Below are 26906 nucleotides of genomic sequence, written 5' to 3' on the forward strand. Positions count from 1 at the left end.
TTATTTACAAGTCACAGCACTCAGCCCTGACATTTTTATTCATGTTGATGGATGTTTGTTTATTTTAGGTGTGGAGTTTGAAGATCACCACCTTGACTCTGATGATGAGGAGTTTGAGGTTCTTCAGTGAAACCACCAAGGAGTTGAGTACGGAGTAGTGCTGACTCTTCTTGTAATACTGACTGATTCTTGTTTTAATACTGACTGACTCCTCTAATATTGACTGACTTCTCTCCTAATACTGACTGACTCCTGTAATACTGACTTACTCCCCCTGTAATACTGACTGACTCCTTCTCTAATACTGACTGACTCTTCCTCTAATACTGACTGACTCTTCCTCTAATACTGGCTGACTCCTTCTCTAATACTGACTGACTCTTCCTCTAATACTGACTGACTCTTCCTCTAATACTGACTGACTCCTCCTCTAATACTGACTGACTCCTCCTCTAATACTGACTGACTCTTCTAATATTGATTGACTCTTCTAATGCTGTACTGACTGACCCCTCCTCTAATAGTGACTGATTCCTCCTCTCATTCTGACTCCTACTTTATTTTACATAAAGTTGTCATGAACAACTTAGTCTTGTGATGGTAAAGTCTTCATGAAAAATTTGTTTCTATGAAAGTCGTAGTACAGTACTATATTAGATTTAGATCAGTGAAGTCATTTATGGAGAAGATCAATATAAAATAGAATTGAATATATTAAAGAAATCAATCATCAACTGTTATGAATGATCTTGAATATGAAAAAAACCATTGTCATGTTTTAACTCATATACTGTACAGGAATTCATATCTTAAAATAATTAGTTCGGCAAGCACAAGAGGACAGAATTTAGGATTTTTAAATTATGCTTTGTAGAGTTGAGTGTCATCTTTTGAGAGAGAAGGTGGAGTAGTGAAGCATAGGGCCAAGGTAAGGTTGCATTGTGATAAGTTTTCACCTTGTATTGGTATGCTGTTCATGATTATTGCATTTTATAGCACAGTTGCTGAATCTGAGTACTGTAGACTTTTCAGAATATACATTTGTTCTCTTTTCTCTCTTTGGTAACAAAAGCACAAGTGATTTATGGGGATTGATAATGCTGATGGATGATGATGTGTTGTATAAAGCAACAGACGTAAACCAAATGAAAATCGTGGTAGTACTGTTGTGGAGTAAGAACACTATAGATGAGCTCATCTTTTGGAGAAAACATCACCTGAAGATTAGCTCCCTCAGCTTATGTCATCGAACGATTAAACATCCTAATGCTACTTGGATAGGTTAGGTAAAGTTAGCTTTATGGTGGTTAATCTTCAGGTGAAATAAGTTAAAGGATAATCATCAGATGAACCTAAAAAACAAAGTGATACCTCCGTTAGCCAGAACAATTGGTGCAGAGCACTTCAGCGAATGAAAGATTACCGGGTGATGAGTCGCCTTTCTTGAGCTTGGAAAAATATCCTCCATCCCCAGAATTTTCCGGGTACTGGTAAAATTTTCTCGGAATTTCAGGAAAATGTGCTTGATTTTCATCTCTCAAGCCTGAAAAACTCCCCCATCCCTGGAATTTTCCGGGTACAGGTACACTGGGAAATTTTTCTCAGAATTTTCCAGAAAATTTGCCCCTCGGAAAATTGGAGAGTTCCGGATAAGAGGGATTCCGGCTAACGGAAATATTAATGTACATGTAAGTGATGTCAGAATCTGTATTATTCTTCATGATGGCCACTCTGCATCATGGTGAGAATAGAAGAATGAAAACAAATGGCTCTCCCTTTGAAAATAAAGTTTGGTTTAGTAAATTTCCCTAACTAGGTTATGATTTAATCTCTCAGAAAAGAAATGAGTCTTGGTTAAGTGATACAGTACAAAGTTTTAAATATCTTATTGAAAAAACATTACATAAAACAAAAATTAACATACAGTATTATACTGTAATGTCAATCTGTCATCACATTGTACTGTATTAATTTTTCTGTATTTAGTGTTATAAAATTCTGAAACTTAACCATCACCATAATTAGACGTGTTGAAGATTCAGTAACCTTTTTTCCCCCCTTCTTGCAAGCCTTCCCCCACTACAGCACAGTGTGGCCAAAATCAAGAATAATATACAGTACAGTAAGTACAGTCCTTGGTAGCAGCCACAGTGGAACTACTGTACTGTGTGCTGTGTCCATGTTAAGGGAGGTGTCAGGCTTTAGCTATAAAGATAGTATGGGTAAAAGAAAAGAAAACTCACCTCAACAGAGGTGAAAAGGTTGAAAACCTGAAACAGTAGAATATTTGGTTAGTGAAGCCATTATTAACTAGAAAAAAGATCAATTAGAAAATTAAAAATTGAATTTGACAAAAGAAAATGAACATTAAAAAGTAAATAAATAAATTCTTTAATTTCCTATAGCACTGACCTTCATCGCAGAATATATTGCTGTTTTACTGGAAGTGGTTGAAATTTTTCAATTAATTAGTACAGTACAGTATTATAATAGTCTTTACTTGCTGTCAGAGCAGAGGGACAAGCTGAATCTTACCGAAACACTTTCTGTAATATTTGGCTATAATTAATTACCGGTAGCTAATTTACTGCAGGATCTTTTCTTCCTAGTTTCTCCTTACCAGCAGGTCTTGCTTATGCTGCTAATTATGCATATGATTTTTTTATCAACCCTGTCTGTGATCCATTGTTTAATTGTAAATATGAAGGCAAAAAATATACTGAGTGTACAGTGTACCTATGCCACCTAACACAGCCAGTGACCAATTCTTGAACACGCTTGTTTTAATTATCAGATTTTAGAGATTTCTGAGCCGTGCACAAAAGTTACTCCTTATATATTTGTATGTTGATTTAGGTACTGTATCATAAATTAGCCTTTGACAATTAAAATACTTGTACTTGAAATCTTTGGATGCATATTTCATTTCCAATTTGCATTCACAAGGACTGTTAATTCTCCAGTAAAATATGAAAAGGTTAACTGGACTTTTTTTTCTGCTTTTTTATCAAGGCATATCCATAAAGTTTCCATATTTAGCATTACTGTTTCTTAAAAAAAATCTAACAGCAGGGGAAAATATGAAGAAAAAATGAAAATACAGTATTTATGGATTCCTCATTTTATGCTATGAAAATTAGCCAGAGCTATATCATATGTTGTTAGAAATTCTTAGAAATTGTGTTTCTGTCATAAGAAGCAAAATAATTTATTATGTTAAACTCCATAATTTTATATATATTTTTTACATTGAAATTGAGGTAAAATTTCATAAAAAAATATTTTGTCATTTCCTTTCATTTCAGGTAAAGCAAACAAAACAGCACAATTCCTCAATTTTACAGTAAGTCCCCATTGAACGAAAGGGTTAGGTTCTGTTAAAACGCTTTGGTTAGGTTGGTTATGTTCATCGAACCATTTTTCCCATATAAATTACTAAGGGAGGGATGTGTTCCTGTACTAAGCTCCGTGACAAAATAATTGCAACACATCAAAATATTGAAGATAAAAACAATCAAACCTGTAAAACATAAAGGTACATAAACAGAGTTGTCAATTGTTGTTTGTGGGAATATTAATTCATTCACTCTAGTGAAGATACAATGTTTCTTATTATGTTATCATAGGAAAATGCATGGTTTATATAATTTGTTTATCACTGAGCCCGTCAGCATTTTCAAATTAGACTACATACAAGATTTATATTTCTCCCATACATACGCCTGGCTCTGCCTGGCAATGGGAGCGGGTAGAGGGAGTGAATGTCCCGTAGTTGAGTGTCATCTGCAGTTGTAACTCTCCTCACTCCCTGCTATATTTCACTGGATTTACTGTTATTAGTAGTGTTTACTGATAGAATAGTGATTAATGGTAGCATTGTAGCTAATGGGTCAAGCTGTGAGGTGTTAGCTGGCTCAATTAGGGAGGAGAGAAGTATTCAGAGTGTAGGGAAAGCATTGCTAGGGAGTAGGTCTCTCTTACTCTGGGGAAGCAGGCAGTGTATGCAAATGGTGACTGTGTTAAACTTTCATTTCGTTTTTGTTTACTAGTTTAGCAATACAGTATTTTTTGTTGTACAGTATTGTATCATGAATGAAAGTCATAGTAGAATGAGAATGAGAAAGAGGCAGAAAGTCGGTGAGATGCGGTGGGAGGGAGGTGGTGGTGGTGGTGAGGAGATGATGGATCATTCGGTTTGTTTGGTAACACTGGCTGCAGGACTGCCATACACAATTGAACAGCTGATGTCTACCCACAAAAATTGGGTGTAAGTATAAATGAACATCATATTCTTTCTACATTAGGTTAATAAATTTTAAATTATGGAGTGAGAATAACGAATAAACAATGTACAGTATTGTACAATATTGTACCATCATGAATTACAGTCATAGTATGAGTGAGAGGCGCAGTGTCAGTGAGAGCAGTGGGTGGGAGGGAGGGAGGAAGATGAAATTATGATTTAGGTGGTGGTAATAGAGGTAGTGGTGGTGATCATGGAGCTGGTGGTGAGAAAGCAGAAAGGTGGGGGACCTACCTTTCATAGTAGCAGAACTTTCGTTTGTTAAATGGCAAATGGGTAGTAAAAACTTGCTTTCATTATAATGTGGATTCGTTCAAAGGATTAATGTTCAATGGGGACTTACTGTATTTGTACTATGCTATTAGAAAGGTATTGGAAAGTAATAGAAGGAGAACAGAATTAAATGGCCAGATTTAATTATGGTATGCAGCCACTCACTGCCAACTCATGAACAAACAAATCAGAGACATCATATACCTGTACAGGTGTATTATCATAATGATTCTTTATATAAGCATTAGAGTAAATATCACACACGTAAAAAGCATATTTTGACCTTATTACATCCTTATCGCATTGAAATAATGATGAAAGCAAAATAGAAATATGGACAAGAGATGCTGTAAATGGATCACAGCGTGGGTGGCAACGACCAGCTGAGTCACTGTTTATGAGTGCGGATGTCACTGTATGGCAACAACTACTGACTGTTGTCTGCTAGGTGGAAGAGGGAGGGTTGTTGAGTACTTAACAAAGTGGCTCATTTTTTAAAGACATGTTAAACATCGAACACCGCATTTACTGTATTAGTATTCATGATTCGTCTGAGTACAGTACAGTCAAACACTGCACGCATCCAACGGGTCAAACAAACAAAAAAATTCTTTGAAAAAACTTATGATTGCCACAGGAAGTATTTTCAGAAGATACAGTACTGTTCATAGTTTTAAAAGAAGGAAAAAATGCTAATTTTGTAAATCAAAATATACAGTCAACCCTCGCTTTACGCGGTCCCACTTTACGCGTTTCCACGTTTACGCGGTACCCTGCCGAAACCGGAATGCTCACTTTCAGCGGTGTGTGTACCCTTTTACGCGGAGTGCGGCGCGAGCAGGGTGCGCACAAGGTCGCCCAGTCATCAAAACATTACCGAGTTCTTCACCCACCACAGCCGGCCCAAGTCAGTGATAATGATAGTGAGGATATGGACTTATATGGACTTTGAGGGGTTTGACAAAGAGGCCCTGCAAGCCTCTGTGGTGGATAGTGATACAAGTGATACAGGTGAGGGCCAATAATCTGCCCTCTGCCTCGGAACCAACCCCTCATCCCCGTGTGCCCAGCCATCTTTTCTACTAATATAAGTGTTAAAAACCTAATATTATTGATATTTCTCTGAATTATTAAGTGTGTGTACATACCATCATAAAATTAAGAAGTTATTTTTACTACAACGTAGGTATTGTGTCTGAAAAAGTGGAGTTTGGGGGTCGGCCCGGTCTCTATTTCAATTAATCCCATATGTTATGTTGTTCACTTTACGCGTTTCTCACTTTACGCGGGCCGCCGTGGGTTTAATTGACCGCGTAAAGTGAGGGTTCACTGTACAAGTACAATTGAAAACAAATAAAACACAAGAAAAGTCCTATTAGAGGTATGAAGCTTCATGGCCAGTCATCAAGCTGTTCCATGTTGTATACAGTATGTTGTTAAAGAAAAATGCAGTACTCTGTCATTAACCCTCTCGCTCATTATGACAAATTGCATCAAATCATTGGGTAGCATATTTGCATCTTTGAACTTTAAAAAATTTGCTAAAAAAAGTTATCAAGACAATTGTCTTAAATTTTCCTACGTCATAGATGACTGCATCATCTTGCGAGGGAAGCTTCCAGAAAGTACCAAAGCATGGGTGGAGTTCCACTTTCCAAGTTTCCTCATGTTACCCATGCTGGTATGAAGAATTTGTCTCTATTTCCTCTCCCATCCTCCCCACAATTAGTTTTCAAAATTCCAAAGCCACCATTGGGAAGCTCATAAAATTGCCCTTCTATAACTATACGTATACTGTAATACCTTGGTAGGTTTGTGAGAAAATATCCGAGATGTGATACTCGGAACACAATTTTTGTTTTCTTTATTCAGAGTGAAAAAATAGTCTTATTCTCGTGATGTATAACTCGTGCAAAAAAACAATCACTTGTGGGATAGATTGGCTGCAGAATGAAGATGACCAGATCTCAAGTGATTGGTCCCATATGGCTTTTGTCATGGTCACATAAAATTAAAAACTTATTGCGTGTGAGAGGGGGTTAATAGGAGTAACAATAACCATGGCGGGGGTAAAAAAGAATCATTAATGGGAAAAATGAACCATTATTAGGACACATCTCTAACTTATCCTACACTGGTGCTTCCTTGGCAGCTGAGGTCAACCATTGCTGTACTGTACAACCTAATAATAATACTGTAGTCATAATGTAAACAATATGTATAGCATATAGATAGGTAGAAATTTAAACATAAATATTTCATCAGAGAATTAAAAAAAGCTGTGTTAATATTACAGGTACTATTACTATTACTACCATACTGTATATGTCTTCTTATTTTCCTTGTTGGATGACATGCAGAATCATACCATGAGTAAATGTAAGTGGAAAACAAAGAAAGATTGATTAATTTGGAAACAGCATTGAAGGATGTCGAGTGGAAACATGATTGGGGGGGGGGCGTCAGTTGTTAAGTGCTGATATGTGTGATTCAAGCCACAGAACGATCACAAAGAGAGATGAAAATTCCTTGATGTCTACAATAAGAGCTTCCATTTTTTAATGAGGCCATCAGACTCTTGTCAGCCAAGACTTTTAATCTAATCATGCTACTACTGTAGCTGTAATGTATTGACACTTAAGTCCTGGATATATGGCAATACTACTTCAAGTGATAGTGATTTGCAGACATTCTTATGGTCACTAAGATAAAATTTCATATACCTTCAGTTCATATCTGACTGGCATGTATTTGTAATTAATATCCCTGAGGCTGTATTGTGTTATTTTTATTTCAATCTGTAGTTTACCTGAAAACACTACAAAAATATATACAGAACTTTGAGTAAACTTTATGGAGACTAGATCCTAAATATGGTGTATGGTATTGCCATAGGCCCAGAGTTAGCAGTTTGTATCACCCAATGGCCCCACATTGTAAACCACTTCTCACTCAAGAGTACTGTATGTCATTATAGGAAGGAGGGATAGTAGAACTGAAGTTTACACTGTTGCACTGATAAAATATCCTATCTTTTGAAGTAATTATCAAAGGTTATCAGATTGTCTCTACATAGGTTAACAATTTTCATTTTCAAAGATTAATAAAAGATTCTGAGTATAGTATAGAAAATATTGAGATTCGTGTGAACTGGCCCACTTAATCCATAAATGTGAATTTCTCATGGGCATTCAGTATCTGCAAGTACAATAACTGGTAATTTATGAACCAACTGCCATTTAATCTTGAAAACAATAGTTGTAATCTTGTGGGCATATGTCTGATCTGTTCTTGCATTTGTTCATTAACTTAAGAATCCAAAGTTTAATCAAGAAAAACCATTGAACTTTGTTCCCAGTCACTGTATTCAGCCTAGATTATTGTACACATGTGCATTCTCAATTTCACAGAGAAAGGCTTGCCTTTTCAGCTAAAAATAAGTGAAAGGGAGAAAGAAAAATATAAGGTATAGTACAGTACAGTACAGTACTTGTATTGGTTTGTCAAACTTTAAATTGCAGTCTAACTGCTGCCTTGGATGATGACTGTTACCTGTATTGTACTGTATTATAAATATGAATAAATGTTTATAAAAAATTGCATGAGAAAGCTAAGGTGGTTTACTGTATAGTACAGTACTATAGTATATACTGTAGAAAATGAGATGCCATGTGCATCTGTTGGTTATTGATGACATGGTTAAATAGATTTGTTAATTCTTTTCGAGTTTGTTAAAGACTTAAAGGTACCACAAATTTGTAAATACAAGTAATATTATTTTTCTAGCTTCATTTATTATGATGCCAGAGCAATATGCTGAATTTGTCAGTTGTCTATGCGAATTACAATATTTTTTTTATTTCTTAAAAGGGTAAATTTGTGTTCAGAGTTTGTGTTCATAAGATGTCCAAGGTCAATTAGATAGTGTAGGAGTATTTCAACATAAGATATATACAGTACAGGTGCTCCTCTACTTAAGAACGTTCAACCTACAAACTTTCAGAGATACAAACATCATCACTGAGGGGGGTTACCTGCCAGAACAGGTGTTTAATGTGGATGAGACTGGATTATTTTGAAGAAAATTCCAGATAGAACAAACATTACCTAAGAGGAGAAGAGTGAGCCAGGTTTTAAGGCTGTATTAAAGGGTATAGCTGTACTAAATATCCATAATATTTTCATTTTTTATAATAAGTTTGGTATCTACAAGAGTAAAGTTGGACTTCCAAACAAACCTCAGGAACGTAACTCGTTCGTAAGTAGAGGAGCACCTGTATATAGTTTCCCTATCAGTAATGCATGGAAACCAAAGTTGATAGGTGAATAACATTTCTGTGTCATGATACAGTTTCATTTACAGTACAGGTACTTTAATATTAACATACCGGGTAATAGCTCAAAATTAATGAAAATTTAAAAATAATGAGTAACATATGAATAATTACTTCCAGGTTTTCTTAAATGTAGTTATGTTAGATTGACTATGCAGTAGTTCCCGTAAATGTGGGGGTTTTATGGTGAGACAATGTCCATCATCTATTAACTTTGGTTTTCATACAATCATATTTGTTTTATTTGAAAGATTTTTTTTTTTTATTATGTTATTCGTACCGGTCAAGATCACTGGTTTTTGTGGTTCCTACATTAGGTTGTGTTCCTGTGTATGGAGCATTTTTATGTAGTTTTATGTACAACAACAGCATAATAGAATATCACAATTTTATAATGCTTATTTTCTTCATTGTTACTTTACAGTAGGCTGTTCATTGTTACTTTACAGTAGGCTGTTGACTATCTAGCCAGTCTTATTTTTTCAGCATTTTTCTCTTAATTGTTGTTTTGTTAGTTCTAAACATGTCGTAATAGCTCACGGTGTATATCATCATCATCAGTATCAATATTTTACAGCTATTTTTATGTGATCAAGTACCCTGTATTACATACTGTACATGTTGCCTTATCTGAAACAGGTGGAAAACTGCATTACTGAAGATGATTTTTTTTAGTTTTCAATAAAGTTACCTTGTATCTTTTTTATCAGTTTTCTGCTCTTGACAGCAAAACAAGTGAAGACGATTTTTTATAATTGTTATTAATAAATACATATTGATCAAATTAACTAGCCATAAGAATCTTAAACCATCATTTAGTTATTCCAAAAATAACAGTAACATCGAACTTGCTGCTCATTTAACTCAAATGTTGTGTCTAGATTTGCATATGGTACTTCATTGTATATGGTGCATGACACAATACAAGAGTAAATGGCGTAGTGCACAGTGTTATGATCACCCTGGACATTACTTCAACACTGGCACAACAGTTCATTCAAGATAATTTTTTTACAATTATGATTACATGCTTAAATAATTGCAGGTTTATGTTAATACTTCAATGAAAATTCTACCTTGTATTGGAAATGTATTGTATGGAAGGGAGACAGTTGGTGATCTGTAGTCTCATAGGAAATGTATTTTTATATATTAATGATACCATCAGAATACAGTTTGTACTATATGTTACCTTGAAATCACAGGATGGTGTTTCAAGGCCCTCATGGGTTAATTCAATGAGTGGCAAGCATAAGGTCTCATATAAAATTGTGTAATGTGAATGTACTTGTGTAGAACAGCTTTGCTTTTTTTGCTTCTCAGAAATAACAAACAGTGATGATAATGATAAAGATTTAGAATTTGTTTTAAAAGATCACTATATATTTTATTTAGCTTCAGTACATTAAGTGAAAGGAATGATAATGACAGCTTGCAGATAGTACTGTATTTAGAGTAGAGGGCCTTGGTGACCATCAGACACAAGAATGGCTCCTTGTTTCATTGATTCCTATTACCATAAATACAATGTCAGACCCAAATAACAATACATGAGTGTGTTCACTTTTAAATAAGTGAATGGACTGGATGTTATTATTACTGTAAGTAAAGTCATGAGTTGAAGAGTTCAGTTAGTGGTTGTTTTTGCAAAGACTGGTGGTCCATGTTGGTAGTTTATACAAATTTATGAAAACTTTAAAACATTTATTTCCTCCATTACTGTACTCCTGTTTATCTCTTCTAGTAAGCCTTTATATGTAATTTTATGGACCAGTTATGAAAATTAGTTTTAGTTCAGTAAATAATAAAAAGAATGTATTTTAACATTTTTATATCTGGTTTTCTTTAAAAAGAAGTAGCGCATTTGAAGCATTCCTCATTGAAACAAAAATTATGAAAATGGGAGGGTTTTGTTGAGGGTAATGCCTTTTTTATTTTTTTTTTTATTTTTTTTTTAATGGATACAAATACAGTACGAGTGTTACCCACTCCATATGAATGTGCTGCGACTGGGACTTTGTTCTAACCCTTATATCCAAAGATTAAAAAGCTGTCTTGTATCATGTTGATCATAGCACACAGTGTGAGGAAGAAATATAATGAATTTATATTTTTCAAAACAAAGGTTTTGTATATACTGTACCTTAACTCATAATTATGAGTCCCATATGCTTATACCGGTACAGTACTTGAACTGTGTATACAAGACACGATTAGATCACGTGCAAATGCTGATGATGTTGGCAAAGTCTGTTTACCTGTGGACTAGAGGCAATCAAAAGTCCTTCAAGTAGCATATTCTTCCAATAATCATAGATATTGTTAAATAGATGATCACTGTATTTAGGATATCCTGGATAGCTGTTCTCTTTTTGTCTGTTTTGATGGAGATGAGATGTGCTTAAGTACTCAAAATAGTTTTCATATTGTGTATGATTGTTATGTATGGAGGTGTAAGTAACTTGTCCCATTTTGTATTGCTATACAGTATAGGTAAGTGCACAGTTTTGATTGTATTTTCACAAGTGTGCTTCTTGTTAAAGGTCTTGTTGAATCAGCTGTAAATGTAAATATTATTGTATATACTGTCCTGTTGTGAGTCTAGGTAGTAGTATTCATTTATATTTGCATTGTTTCTTTTTTCCAGTCAGTGTATGACAGTGCATTGAAGCACTGCTAATCACTCCAGACAGAAAGTGGAATTGTTGAACAATACACTCATAATTGTTTTACAATAATATGCAGTTTTTTATTGTTAAAAACTAATTTGTTCACATTGTGTGTTCAAAAATACCTTTATACATGTTTAAATTCTTAGCAAAGCTGTTGGACAGTACCGTACATCCAGTTAATGTCTTTAAATACACTTGATTAGGTGTATATAGTATGTAGATTAGACAATGTGGTGAGCGTTCCAAACGGCGTATTTTATTATTGTGAACATTACATATAGATTACTTAAATTTTATGATGAAAATTTTCTCTATGTGTAGATTGGGAATAATGTAGAATGTGTCTGTGTTTATTAGTTTAACTGTTGTGGATATCTTCATTTTCTTCAGATTTTATAATTTTGTTTTATTTGTAATAAAGGATTTGATTTAATGCCCATTTGTCTTCAGCAATTCCTCTTGTGCTACTTATAGTGCATGGTTTTTGCATTGTTAAATCTGCATCCAGTCTTATTATGATGCTTGAAGCCAATAATGATCATCCTACAAGGCTTTTCCTTTTATTAAATTATTGTATTTGCTTAATTTAAACAATACCATGATTTTGATTGTTCATTTTATTAAAAAGTAATGTACAGTGAGTTCTGCTATAACGCGTGTTTTGATAACGCGAATTTGCTCTAACGCGATTTATGAATAGAGGAACGATATTTGTATAACGCGAACGCTTGTTTGCTGTAACGCGATTTTTGCTTACTATTTCTCCAATTTTGTGGTATTAACTGTGAATATGGTAAAGAAGAATATCTCCAAGAAGCGTTCTGGTGATCGAATTCCCGGTGATGATCGTTAAAGAAAGGATATAACACTTGAAGAGAAGCTCGATGTTATCAACCTCAAAATCACCCTTCTCCCCCATCAAGTTATATTCATATTTTTTCAAGGTAAAGTGTTACATTAACTGTATGATTTCATTATTAGATATGAATGTAACATTTATTTAGACTGTGCTATCCTTTGTGTTAGGCTAACTACTAATTTTTTTTCGATTTTGAGTAGTAATCTGCACCTAACCCTATTTTCTCCATAAGCCCTGTTATTTCTATTACGCGATTTTCTATAACACGATATTTTACAAGAACACAACTACAGTATAGCGTTATAGCAGAACTGACTGTATTTATAACTATGAAATTTCTGTACAAATTGCCACATATTGTTTAGTATCATAAACAGAATACATAGCCAAATTCCTCAAATAAATGGGTACTGAACTCTGCCTCCAAAACTGAACTTCATTTAAAAACTAACAAATACTTTTTCAAAAGACTTTAATCTATTCAAATGTACTCTACTGTGATGCCTGACAGCTGACATATAACATAGCATATCTGACTTCCTCAACAAAGTCACCTCACCTCACATTTGGTCTTCCCTTTAATTTTGCTCATTCACTTCCCCAAAATTCATCAACCATTTCAGTTTTATTATTAACTTATTCAATTACAGTACAGTACAGTATACTTTCAATGATATATTGTTGTTTTATAATGTTATAACTGCGCTTGAACAACGAAGGTCTTTAAGTGTGAGCCAGATTAGTAATACACTAGTCCAACAACATTACAAATTATGAGAGATAGAACTCTGTATTGTGACATCTAATATCACTGATCCAGACAGTTTTATGAACCGAGGTTATTAACAGAACATTTGACATTTAAACTATTACTGGCATCTTCCTGCTTTAAAAACTTTCCTGGTATGGTTATAGAGCTGCGTCATAGATATTTAAATTACAAAGTAATATTCAACAATTAACGAGCTTCTCTCATAACTAATTTGAACTAAAGTACTGTACTATGTTAGCAACAGTTGTAACATATACAGTACACCAACTAAAACTTAACTCTTCATTGGTTCTGAAGCTTAATGAGTCACATTATGATCACTATCATGAGTCCTTTCTGAAGATTCACCGAGAGTCTGGTTTGAGGTCTTTTCCACTTTGGACGGAACGATGGTAAATTTAAAATCTCCAAACTTTTCTCGTAGCTGTAAGACACGACCTTTGTTGCTCTTAACCTCTTGTTCTATTGTCCCATAAACACTTTCCTGTGAAGAGAATAAGACAGATCCAAATTTTTAAAGAATACAATAAATTCATGGATTAGTCAACATAAAAAATTTATTATCAGTGAAGATAAAGACCAGACAGTAAGTACAACAAAGTATCACATGAATATAATTCATGGATCATATAAAAGTGATTTCTTAGATATCACATCACATGAAGATTAGCTCCCCAATTTAGGTAAAATAAACTTAGATGCTAATCTTCATGTGATTCAAATACTGTATCTAATAACAATCCATCAATATAAAGTAATGCTCTATTTCCAACTGTTTGGGGTAGTAGAGGTGAACACATTTACCACCTTCTTCCTCTTTTATGGTACAGTATTTGCCTTTTACATTTTAAGATGAAGGATTTATTCCAAATGAATCTTATCCCCAAAGCCAAGGTTGCAGAAGTATAATGAAATTCCTGTCGTGGTATTTTCTAAACTGAACATTGTCAGCAGTGTTACTGCTGACAATGACAACATGGCAACCATAAATTTCCGAGTCCTTTTGCATATACGTACAAGTACTGTACATTAGATATTCTGGATTCAACATGTTTGTGAAATTACTGTATCAAAATCAGAAAGCTACATGAAAGACTAGACTTGTCAAATTTATGATACAATTACTGTATACACATTTTACAAAATAAGAACTTAACCCTTTGGCTGCGGGAGTTTACCCCCAAGCTGAATAAAATCATCTGGCGGTAGCAGAATAAAATGGCAAGTGCAGGAAATACAGCAAAAGTGTGAATCGAGATAGGTTTTAAATATAATTACATTAAAAGTGAAATGGTTACTCAATGATTGGCTTCAGCCTCCAATCGAAATTTATCATTTTGAGAATTCAAAGAATAGTTGAAAGTTATTTCTGGCATCGATTTCAGCACTGAGTTTTCTTTCTTTGGTCACGTTTACTATAGTGTAATACAGTAAAACACCCTATACAGTGTTTTAAGACCTAGAAATATTGTTACACATACTTTCTTATTATGTTTTCTTATTTCTCTACCCAACTACAGAATACAATCTTACCAAGTCTCCTTTTGTTGCTCCTCTAGATGTCACTGTAACTCTGATTTGGTGTCCTTTATCCAACCACTTATGGATGCTTTGAAGTTTTGGTTTCAAGTCATGTGCAGCAATCTTCCCAGACATTGTCAGTATTTTTTCTCCCTGAAAGTATAAAACTGCCATGTGATCCATTATTGCTTTTAGTGACTTGCCACATATTTCTCTAATATATGACCATAGAATAAATTACAGAACTTAAAATACAGGTAACTTATGTTTCTCATACAGTATAGATGATCGGTATTGTTTTAAACCTATATCAGCAGCTAGGGATTCTCCACACCCCCACAAGTGCAAAAGGAACACAGGGAACATGAAACTTCCATTGATGATGACTGCCCTTTAAGGATTAAACTCCTATATGTCAACTTAAATTTGGTAAGACAAGAGAGAATGACTTGCAAAATATGAAAAGAATTTGTTTATATTCTACAGTGTACAAAATTACTTAAAATAACATAAGACCTTTGAAGATGGTGATGATTTGGAGCTTTTCTTGGCCTTCACCTCCTCTTCAAAATATTGTTTACCCGTCATTAACTTGTAAACTTGTTTATCTTGACTCTTCAATGAGGGATCCTCAACCTTAACCAATTTCAAATCTCGTCGTTTGGCCATTCTTTCTGCCTGTGTGAGACTGACAGATGAAACCTTCTCTGAAACAAATGAGTTTTACCATAAAAAAATTTCTCTTATAATACAAAATGATTCAAGTATATATATATATATATATATATATATATATATATATATATATATATATATATATATATATATATATATATATATATATATATATATATATATATATATATATACATACATACATACATACATACATACAGTGGTCCCTCGGTTAACGAGCACAATCCGTTCTAGAAGGCTGCTCGTTAACCGAAACCATTGTTTCAATGGGCTTTTGGGTAATTGGTTCCAGCTCACCGAAAATTGCCTAAATTTAACAAAAAAGGTAGAAAAGTACACTTACTTTGAGGTGTGTATGTAGAAGGCTCCTGGATAATGATGATGGGAATTAGAATGGGGGTGGAGAAGGGAGAAGAGAAGGCATTGGGGTGGAAGAGAAGTCACCCCATGGTGCCATTTCACCCATGAAATTTTAGTTTTCTTGGTGCAATTCAAGATTATTTTCTTTAAATGAACACTGCACTGCATTATATATTGTCAATATGTAAAATAAATTTTAAAATGACTAAAAATTTGCTTGCAAAAACAGAAAAAAGGCATTTAGTTGAAGAGAGTCTCAAGCAAGATGTTACCTCCACTGAAAAGATACAAAGACTGACGCCTGTATGGTGTGTTGAGAGGCTGGATGGCACGCATAAAACTAGTTTCATAACCTTCAATTATGTTCAATAATTGTTAAAATGAGTAAAAAATTTAATATTAAACTTTTAAAATTATTGAAAGTATAAACTTCTTGATACTTGCTAAAATGGTAAGGAATTTAAGCCCTAGAACCGATTACTGTATTGGCGGACTAATACTACAGCTGGTGGACCGCCAAATGCAAGCGAAATCATGTTCAGGTTGGCCCGTAAGAAACTCGTTAATCGAGGGATTGCTCGTTAACCGAAGTTAAGAATCTTATAGAAGGCAACTCGTTAACCGAGGCGCTCGTTAACCGAGGGACCACTGTGTATATATATATATATATATATATATATATATATATATATATATATATATATATATATATATATATATATATATATATATATATATATATATATATATATATATATATTTATATTTTTTTTTTTTTTTTTTTTTTTATACAGGATTAGGCACAGGTCACTGACCCACATCGGGGCCTGGGGGGCAAAAAAGTAGTAGTAGTACAGTGATCCCTCGGTTAACGATTTACCTTCCATAAGATTCTTAACTTCGGTTAACGAGCAATCCCTCGATTAACGAGTTTTTTACGAGCGGACTTCAACATGTTTTCGCTTGCATTTGGCGGTCCACCAGCTGTAGTATTAGTCCGCCAATACAGTAATCGGTTTTAGGGCTTAAATTCCTTACTATTTTAGTAAATATCAAGAAGTTTATACTATTCAATAATTTTAAAAGTTTAATATTAACTTTTTTAGTCATTTTAACAATTATTGAACATAATTGAAGGTAAAGAAACTAGTTTCTGGCGTGCCATGCAGCTTGTTAACACACCAGACAGGCGTTAGTCTCTCTCTGTTTTCAGTGGAGGTAACATCTTGCTTGAGACTCTCTTCAACTAAACGCTTTTTTTCTGTGTTTCCAAGCAAATTATTGGTCATTTTGAAATTTATTTTACATATTGACAATATATAAAGCAGTGCAGTATTGATTTAAAGAAAATAATCTTGAATTACACCAAGAGAACTAAAATTTTATGGGTGAAATGGTGCCATGGGGTGACTTCTCTTCCACCCCAATGCCTTCTCTTCTCCCTTCTCCTCCACCCCCATTCTAATTCCCATCATCATCATCATCATCATCCAGGAGCATTCTACATACACACCTCATAGTAAGTGTACTTTTCTACCCTTTTTGTTGAATTTAGGCAATTTTCGGTGAGCTGGAACCAATTACCCAAAAACCTATTGAAACAATGGTTTCGGTTAACGAGCAACCTGCTGGAACGAATTGTGCTAGTTAACCGAGGGACTACTGTAATAATAATAATAATAATAATAATAATAATAATAATAATAATAATAATAAAGAACCATAAAGAAATACAAAAATGAAAAAAAAGATTAAAAGTGAGGAACAATATACAGGTACACCCCGACTTACGACGGGGTTAGGGACCGACATTCAGGTTCGTAAGTCGAAATGGTCCTAAGTCGGAAATGCTTAAATAACACATAGAAAATAGAAAATTTGGGTCTTTTTTTCTTCTCAGCACCACAAAACACTCACTTTTAAGCTTGCCAGCCATTTTAAAGTGAATTACAGATGAAAATTTTGTCTGTGTACTGATTTTGGGACTCAAAAATACATAATTTGAACACATTTTGGTACAACTGAGGCAGTCGTAAGTGCGGGTGGACGTAAGTCGAGTCGGTCGTAAGTCGGGGACTTCCTGTACTACAGGTACTACTCGACCTACGACTGCCTCAGTCATACCAAAATTTTGTCAAATTACATATTTTCGAGTCCCAACATTACTGATTGCTCTGTGTTCTGACAAAATTTTCGTTTGTAATTCACTTTAAAATGGCTGGCAAGCTTAAAAGTGAGACTTTTGTGGTGCTGAGAAGAAAAAGAGATACCCATTTTAGATTTTCTATGCATTATCTAAGCATTTTCGGCTTGCAACCAATCGACTTACGACCTGGATTTGGATCCCTAACCCCGTCGTAAGTCGCGAAGCAGCTGCATGTATGTTGTGTTGTCATTAGTAAGAGAAACAATTGAGACCCTGCAATTGTGTGTAAATGAGCCAGAAACTCAGTTCAGCAACCTGGGACTTGGTCACAATTTTCGTGATGCCATGTGGCAGCAGGGTCTACCATTAGACAATACATTATGCTTCCAATATCTTCCCAGTCGGTAATACCTCCCTGTACTACAATGATGGCCACATGACAGTAAAGTATCAACCAATTGAAAATTTGGGGACCAATGGGCTTCCATAAAATGTTTACAGTACTTATGTCAAGTGGATACTATCATGATCATATATCCAAGAAAAGCATGTAGTAAATCAAGAGTAGCTACAGTACAGTAGTACCCGTGTCACTTTTGTTAAACAATGAGTTTCTACAAACACTAGCTGCACAGTAACTTATTTCATTATTCTCTAACACTCAATGTTAATAATTCTACAAATAAGCTTTCAATGTGTCATCATTTTCTTACAATTACCAAACAATATAACATTCCTCAAATGTAAGGACAAATAGATTTGTCACACCACTATTCAAACAGACATTCTGCCAATGGACGAGTAGATGGTCAGAATTTTTTCGTAAGATGGCAGGTCAATGGATAAAGAAATCGCTTAAATTCACTATGGTAATTGTAATCACCCTTAATGAGATCACAGGATAAGGAGACCCTGCAAGTGGACACAAAGAATATAATTCGGTCAAAACCTGTCAACAACAATTATTACACGCAAGCAAATATCATTTTGATATCATAATAATACAACTACAGAGGGTTATTGTCAACAACAATTATTACACATACCGTAAGTAAACATCATTTTGATATCACACTAATACAATGGTGGGATCTCATGTATGCACTAATGTTCCGTAAACAGACTTAAGTGTAAGGGTCTTAAGGAGAGATAGGGGTGTTCCCTGTATGGCTCCAAAGCGTTTACTGACCCTCACAGCAGAGGAAACCACCGAGGCACCAGGCGTCGTCTTTTTCTTATTAACAGATCAGCAAATTCCAGCGTCTCCCTTCTGTAAACACATGCCTGGCACCTCCACTCATTACCTTTCTCAACACCTTCACTATTCACTACTCAGTAACTGCCAAAACTTAAACATCTCCTGGTTCTTCTCATGGGCAGTAACAGTAATGATATTTTTAAATATATTAGGCCAAAAACCGTAAAAAAAAATAAGGGTTAAAGTTGATAAAAAGTCATGTGACTGCGAAAAGCTGTGATTGGTTGTGATGTCACTGACTAGTGGGAGCCACCCAGCCAGCTGTGGTGTATGTGTTGTTACCAGCAGAAATACAGGACTTGTGGCCATATACAATGTTGATATAAACAGGCATACCTTAATTTTAGATTAAAATAAATTACTGCTCAAGTATCGTGTGTATTTACTTGCTTGGTGCTAAAATAATGCAAAAGACCGATAACTCCAACATGGAAGTTTTCATCACTGTTCTCCATTTCATGTCTGGAAAATGTAAGTTTTCGTCAGTGATGTCTATATTTAATGTTGTGGAAGGACTAGGGATGACCATGGCCAGGGAATGGGCTTGAGATTATCAGATGACAGATGTAATTTAACGTGCTTCATAGCTGGATGGCCGAGTTCTTGATAATACTCTACTATCATAAAGACATCTACTTTTGGTAAATTTCTTTCATCTGCCTTGATGAACCCTGGAAGTAATTGTCCAATCTTCTCAGCTGATAGGCTCTGTAAATAAATATCACAGTGATCCCTTGGTTAACGAATTACCTTCCATGAGAACATTCAATTCGGTTAACGAATTCCTTACGAAATCGTGTCAACATGTTTTCGCCTGCTTTCGCCTACTCACCAGCTGGAGTATTAGTCCGCCAATACAGTAATCGGTTTTAGGGTTTAAATTCGTTACCATTTGAGTAAATATCAAGAAGGTTGTACTATTCAATAATTTTCCAAGTCTTATATTAAAATTTTTAGTCATTTTAACAATTATTTAACATAATTGAAGTACAGGGAACTAGGTTTTAGCACGCCAAACAGCCACTTGACTCACCCAGAATGGCGTCAGTTTGTGTCTCTGCTCAGTGGGAATGGGACAACTGGCCGCCGCCATCTGGCCGCCGCGGACTGGGGGTAAACTGCAAACGCCTAATTTTGCGCTCTCAAGGCAGGTTAGGTTAGGTTAGGTTAGGTACTTCATGGGCTGCGGCCAGATGGCGGCGGCCAGTTGTCCTAGACCCCTGCTCAGTGGAGGAAGCATCTTGCTTGAGACTCTCTTGAACATAAACTATTTTTAAGTTTTTACAGTACAATTATTGGTCATTCTGAAATTTATTTTACATATTGACAATATATAGTACAGTGCAGTGTTGACTTAAAGAAAATAATCTTGAATTACACCTAGTGAACTTAAAATTTTATGGGTGAAATGACACATGAAGCATGGGGTGATTTCTCCTCCACCACACTTCCTTCTCTTCTCCCTTCTCCTCCTCCTTCACTTCTAATTCCCATCATCTTCATCATCAACCAGGAGCCTTCTACATACACACCTCAAATAAGTGTACTTTACTGCATTTATTTTTAGTTTGTATGTAATTTTCGGTGAGCTGGAACCAATTACCCAAAATCCCATTGAAATAATGGTTTCAGTTAAAGAAATTTTTGGTTAACGAACGACCTTCTGGAACGAATTGTGTTTGTTAACCGAGGGACCACTGTACTGTATTAGATAATTAATTGTGCTTTACTGTGCAACATAGTAATGCTATTTGAATATATAAATATTACTAAGCACATTAACAAATTCAACGGATATTAGCTGCCCCTATTACAAATTTCATAGTACAGTATAAACATTCCAAACAATATTGGTATTATTTTGGTTTTGGTCATCTGGGGAACCTTAAGATTCTAACTATGGGATTAAGTACTTGTACAGTACTTTAAATATTAAGACACATTACTTCTAAGGGATTTCTGTCGCAAAACATTCATTATCTCTAAGGGATTTCTGTCGCAAAACATTCATTATCTCTAAGGGATTCTGTCGCAAAACATTTTTTGATCGCATAAGAAAATACAGGTCATATATTAGGTTAGGTTAGTTTAGGGTATGGTGAGTTATAAGGTTAGCTTAACATACAATGGCAAGAGGAGGGGGGTAGTAACTAAAAACCAGTGATTTCCGATAAAAATGAAGGTCTAAATCGTTCATAACATATCGCAAACCATCAGAAAAAAATATAGTCTGCATGTTTAAGTACTGTACAGGGTTTACCAAAACTTAAATTTACCCAATATAGCCTATCTCGAATCTAGGCATCCAAATACTTATGGTAGTTAAAAGTAAAATTTTACCCATTAATTAATATAAATGATGATATATCCCAGTGGTTCATTAGTGAATCATCAAAAAAAAAATAACAGCACTATGTTGTCATTCTCAAAACAAAGTCCAGACAATGTCATTACAGTACTTCTAAATTGACTCCATCGTCTACAGGTTAAGTGGTGACATCACATATGGCGGCCGTTTCTAGAGAAATAAACTTATCTCTACTATTCTAGCAGGAATTTAGACTTATTACAAATTATATATACCGTATCACTCTATGAACGTGGAAGAGTGTATTTCTTGTGTTTACCCAGAACGGTCAGCTCGTCCAATGCCTGATTGTCCAATTTCTCCTCATTTACTCACAAGTATTATGTGGAAAAATTAAATTAACGCTAAATTATTCTATCTACAGTAGTATTCTTAAATAAATGAGCTAATTTCGTATAATAAAGGTACAATATAGAATAGCAAGAGAAAGTGTGAAATTTGGAAGTGAAGATATAAGTTTGGAGGTGTTGAGACTGCTGACAATACACAAGAGATGACGTTATAACTCATCAAGAGTAGAGCATGGGCAAACACAGAATGGGGATTTAGACTATCCAGGTCTTACATAAGATAGATTACATCATAGAGCAGATTTCATCTGACATACTTTACTGTATCTACAATAACTTTCATAGTTTACACACCATAAAAGATATACAGTAAGTGTATTACAAATGTAGTGTAACCACAAACACAGAACTCATGAAAAACAAATGGTTAATATTGACAACTGACCCACAGACGAGTTATTTGTTTTACTGTTTACTTTCTTCCTTTATTTTCATCAGTGAGTTCTGATACGATAATCATTTCTTGTGCAAATGCTTTGTTTGGTAGATAATTAGGTGCCTAGGCAGTAATGCAGTGGTGACGTCTCATGCCAGGGTGTAAACAGCCAATCAAATTGACGTATTTCAAAACACTGCCGCCCGGGCTTGATCAACACCGATGCTTAGTGTATGCTTAAGAACCGTTCGGTATGGACGGCTGTTCTCACATCCACAAAAATTTAAAATTACACCATATCATAAGTTTTCTGTTCAATATATCGGGGGGTAAGTAGGTTTGCTTGGTTGGGTTGGTGAGGTCTTATAACAATGCTTCTGCTGCTTGTTTTTCATATCAACTAAGGTTAGGTTACATTTAATTTAGAAATAACCACTTTTTAACACATTTGCACAAAGTACGACAGTCTCCACTAAATAACACAGTGAAATTGCAGGGTTTTTATAATCGTTTTCTATGAAAAATTGGCCACAGGTCAGTCATCAATAATTACCTAACAAACTTATTAGGAACAATAGGGGGGATTTATCAAGCCACTAAAATTACTCGATGGTCTGTTCCTGCGAAAAGCAATCATATTTCAATGATTGTCCTTAGTTTGTCAAAGGCACACATGTGCATGCTTTTTTTTCTTTTACAGGGATTAGCCCACCCGGGCACAGGTCAATGACCCACATCAGGGCCTGGGGACGAAAAATTAATAATAATAATAATAATAATAATAATAATAATAATAATAATAATAATAATAATTCATTGTAAATAAAATTTATAATAAAAATACAAATTAAAAATAAAATAATATTAAAAATAATAATAACGATGTAATAATAATAATAATAATAATAATAATAATAATAAACCATAAAGAAATACAAAAATAAATAAAAAATCAGTAGTGAGAAACGATATATGTATGCTGTGTTGTCAAAGTGAGAGAAACAATTGAAACCCTGCAATTGCATGTAAATGAGGCAGAAAGGCAGCTCAGCAACCTGGGACTTGGTCATAATTTTCGTGATGCCATATGGCAGCAGGGTCTACCATTAGAGAACACCTTATGGTTCCACTATCTTCCCAGGCAGTAGTACCTACCTGTTTGGTAGCTGCCTACTACCGACTACTGGCTGTTCTGCTAAAAAAATTATTCCAAGTAGTTTTTCATTTTTCCACTGCCAGATTCGCAGTCTACAAATTAATAGATGTTTTAGTGAAAAATCTCTATGAAAACAAACCATCAATAAGGTAGCACCACTAAAATGCACTTTTTTTTTTCAAACTCATACAATATATTTAGATGAACCTAGATGATTAATAAAAGCTGCAAAGAGTAAAAAGTTACCATAATCTCTTCCAAACAAGAGGGGGATTAATCTCAATGATTACAACAACTTTCCTAACCAAGAAATAAAGTGGTTCAAGGAATATAAAACTCCCCTAAATAATGAAATAGCACGTTAAAACTGCCGAAGCCGACAAGTAAAGTACCACACTTCTCATAAACGCTACTAACAACATACCCTCAGTATCAATGAGAATAATCAGAGGTGAATTGTACTGCCGAGTTTTCTTTAGGTCAATGCTATTGCCTGACCCATCCGTTTTACTTAAGTCTTTTGGTCTTATCTTCATGTCCACTGTGGATGTACTTAATCTGGCCAAGGGATAACAAGAAAGCTTGCCAAAACTCAAATGTGTGTGCCTCAAAACTCTGTCTGTGTATGGCCCTAGATACGGAACCCCACAGTGCCTGGTTGTAGTGCCATACAGGGTGGTGTATACCCCACCCAGTGGCACTGAACGTAACCCTGGCCTTAACACTTGACTAGACACTGATATATTTTGTAACAGTACATCAGAATATGCAAATAGCTGTCTTAATCTAACTCTGACACTATGACCAAGCATGATGAAAGAAACTGTCGATCAATGTCAATTTCACTTATGATGAGCCGGATTGCTTGGACAGCCTAACCAACATCAGATGTAAACATAACCCAGCTGGCAGAGACCGAGTTATGTTAGAAATATACCAAGAACACTACCGCTGATTTTTTTTATCAAAATTTAATAAAATCTTTATTGCATAGCAGCAGTAGAATCTTATATGTATACAGTATTAAATTTTGTCAGATATGGTGAATTGATTTGTCTACTTTTGAAAAACTTATTTTTATAGTGATCATGTTTATGAAACTTTTTTAACATTGACCTTTACGCCAGCTGTTGTACTGTAAGAGGGGTGTAGGGGAGTTGAAGAAACATATTTCAGAATTTCAGACAACTGATTTGCTGATGGACAGTAATGAAGACAAGCTGTGCGTGTGGAAGACAGCAGTCACCAAATGCAAATAATATCTCCAATTTTCCCTACGTGTTTCTTGAAAATATGCTTTTCAATTTCTGTGCTAGGCTTCCAGATCTCCACGTCTGTGATATTTATAGTTTTTATATTTTATTTGTGCTAAGGCGAGAGGGATGGTGTGACGTCACCTTTCTTAGTTACACTTTTTACTTTTATCTTCCTCGCCACTGATCGGGTAATAGAAAGTCCTCGACCCAGCAACTTGCGAGTAATTGTCGTGGATGTCATTTCCTAAACCTTACTATTACTAGCATGTTATAGGAGTGTAGTGGATTCCTCCCGCGAATTCCCCAGTGTATGCCTCGTGGTCTAGGTCAACCAGCGCCGCCTTACATGACGAAGGTCAACTATTAAGCCACGCCTACCTCCGCTATATAAGACCTGACCTCGTGGTGACCTACCCCTTTTCTACCTACACCAACCAGCAAGCAACACCTCCTCCTGCCTGGCGGCCCTCGCTCCCGCCGGCGACTATGGCGACCCACAAGCTGGTCCTCCTCTGAGCACCCTCACCAACCAGCTCTCTCTGCATCACGCTTGGACTCCCGCTGCTACCCCCCAGCACTAAGCTGCATTGTACATCCAATACAATATGTATACAGAAAGCACATTGTGAGTTTCCTTTCTCCATCCCATCCTGAGTGTGAACCAACATCTCGTACCCCACAGGAGCAATAAAAGTATGTCTATGCTCTATTATTATTTTCTATTTACTGATCACTTCAAGTTAGTTTTAACAATCGTCTTCGCCTCCTGAATGATCCACATAAACTGCAGCTTGTCCAGTGCGTTGTCAACAGTTCAGTGACATTTTGTTCGCTTCGCTTGTTGGAAGAAGAAAGTTTTGTTTGGCAGAACTGATACCGCTTCCCAAATATTCATACATAGAAATACTTTATTGTACTATTAGTGTTTTTGCTCCGAGCTCTGTTGCCAAGGCTTTAGCAGTCAGGATAAATGAAGTAACAACCAAAAAATACACACTTCCTCCTTTTATACTGTCCATTCTGGGGTCACTAATCCTAAGGGGATAACTTAACTCTACTCTTAATTTTAAGGTCGCTGCCACCAGACCCCCTGGACAGTATGTAGCTTGTTTAGGTAGATGGCAGAGCGAGCCAGGCATTGGGTTGGGTTTTTCATCGACCAAATCGAGAGTGGGAGGAAGGGTGAAACTTCAATCCTGACTTATCTAGTTTATTTCTTAACCAAAACATACAGCATCCGGTTACACTACAAAAATTGTTGGCCTTCATCAAAATAACTACTATTATGTTCGTTACACTTCACTCCAGTACACGTCCTTCATCAAATAATTGCTATTATCATTTTCATTCTTTATAAAAACCATTGACCTCTCACCTCAGTCACTTCTTACCATAACACCCAACACATCAGACTGCATGTCGTGGTGTGACCACATTAGAGGACAGACGTGCCCATAGGTGCTCTTGATTTCCCGCAAAGGTCCCCTCCTCAGACCCGACTCCCCTCAGCTGGCAAGTTTTGCCAGCATGGGGAGTCGACGTAAGCGCCTCCGAAGAGGTAGCTCCTCTCTCAATAATCCCATCGCCAACTCACCTGACCATACTGAATCCAACACCCATCAAGAGTCAGATCCCAGTGATAATGACAGTGACGGTAATGTGTCTATGGGAAACACTAGCCAATGTGGAAACACTCTCCAGGGTGGAAACTCCGAGGCCTCGGACCCTAGCACCCTCCCCTCTGCCAGCCTGCCAAGTAAACTGAATCTACACTTTCCCAAGGGCCCATTGAAATCAGTCGAGGACCGGTTTAATTGGATGATGAAGTACTGCAAAGAGCACGGCCGCAACATTGAATTCCGGCAAGGTAAGAACCGGAACTTTATCAAGTGTCAGACTCTCGAAGTCTATGAAACCCTTAGTACTGTCGGCTTCAACGGGTGGTCATGGTGTCCCCCAGCAGACGCTGAGAATGTTGTCACATCCTAGTGAAACTTTTCCTTATATATAATCTTGAAAATCATTCATCCAACATACTGGTATACGTATTACCAGGAAAAATCCACAAGCCTCTGTTATTGTCAAGTGAAAGGGAAAGGAATGTCTCAGCCACTGGAAGCCCATCAATCCTTCCACCATTATATGCAGAACCTTATCCCTGAGCCTGCTTTTTGTGTCTGCTGGTCTCATTGGGGCACATTTCACT

At 35.7% G+C, this 26906-nt stretch overlaps 2 protein-coding genes across 5 annotated transcripts in view; one reads left to right on the forward strand and one right to left on the reverse strand.

Moving 5' to 3' along the window:
- LOC121857652 (cysteine protease ATG4B-like) overlaps window positions 1-2982 on the forward strand; it is a 78187-nt gene extending 75205 nt beyond the window's left edge. Inside the window, exon 8 of the mRNA XM_042353713.1 lies at window positions 69-2982. Coding sequence (XP_042209647.1) covers window positions 69-130 — 62 coding nt within the window. The 3' untranslated portion in view covers window positions 131-2982. The remainder of the gene's footprint in view (window positions 1-68) is intronic.
- Window positions 2983-13054: 10072 nt separating this feature from the next.
- LOC121857759 (translation initiation factor IF-3, mitochondrial-like) lies at window positions 13055-24350 on the reverse strand. 4 transcript variants are annotated; one of them, XM_042353908.1, is made up of 4 exons: window positions 24236-24350; window positions 15251-15441; window positions 14747-14887; window positions 13055-13697 (listed from the first exon to the last, which is right to left on the reverse strand). In XM_042353908.1, exons 2-4 carry the CDS (start codon window positions 15401-15403, stop codon window positions 13512-13514), a joined length of 480 nt encoding a protein of 159 aa, XP_042209842.1. In that variant the 5' UTR covers window positions 15404-15441; window positions 24236-24350; the 3' UTR covers window positions 13055-13511. The 4 variants fall into 4 exon arrangements, with proteins under 4 accessions (XP_042209842.1, XP_042209841.1, XP_042209839.1 ...); XM_042353907.1 differs by having other exon boundaries at window positions 15251-15436; window positions 23869-24350; XM_042353905.1 differs by having other exon boundaries at window positions 23869-24350.
- Between the last annotated feature and the right edge of the window lie 2556 nt (window positions 24351-26906).

The sequence above is a fragment of the Homarus americanus genome, unplaced genomic scaffold, assembly GCF_018991925.1.
Source record: "Homarus americanus isolate GMGI-L3 unplaced genomic scaffold, GMGI_Hamer_2.0 scaffold16712, whole genome shotgun sequence".
NCBI classification, from domain to species: Eukaryota; Metazoa; Arthropoda; class Malacostraca; order Decapoda; family Nephropidae; genus Homarus; species Homarus americanus.

Bases quoted from the DNA above. Each gene is read 5' to 3' on its own strand.
- LOC121857759 (XM_042353905.1), bottom strand. From the start codon at position 24,256: ATGCTTGGTCATAGTGTCAGAGTTAGATTAAGACAGCTATTTGCATAT. The intron at 15,442-23,868 runs GTATGTTGTTAG...CATTTGTTTCAG, and splicing joins TATTCTCATTGATACTGAGG to AGAAGGTTTCATCTGTCAGT. The intron at 13,698-14,746 runs GTAAGATTGTAT...TTCTCTTCACAG, and splicing joins GAGCAACAAAAGGAGACTTG to GAAAGTGTTTATGGGACAAT.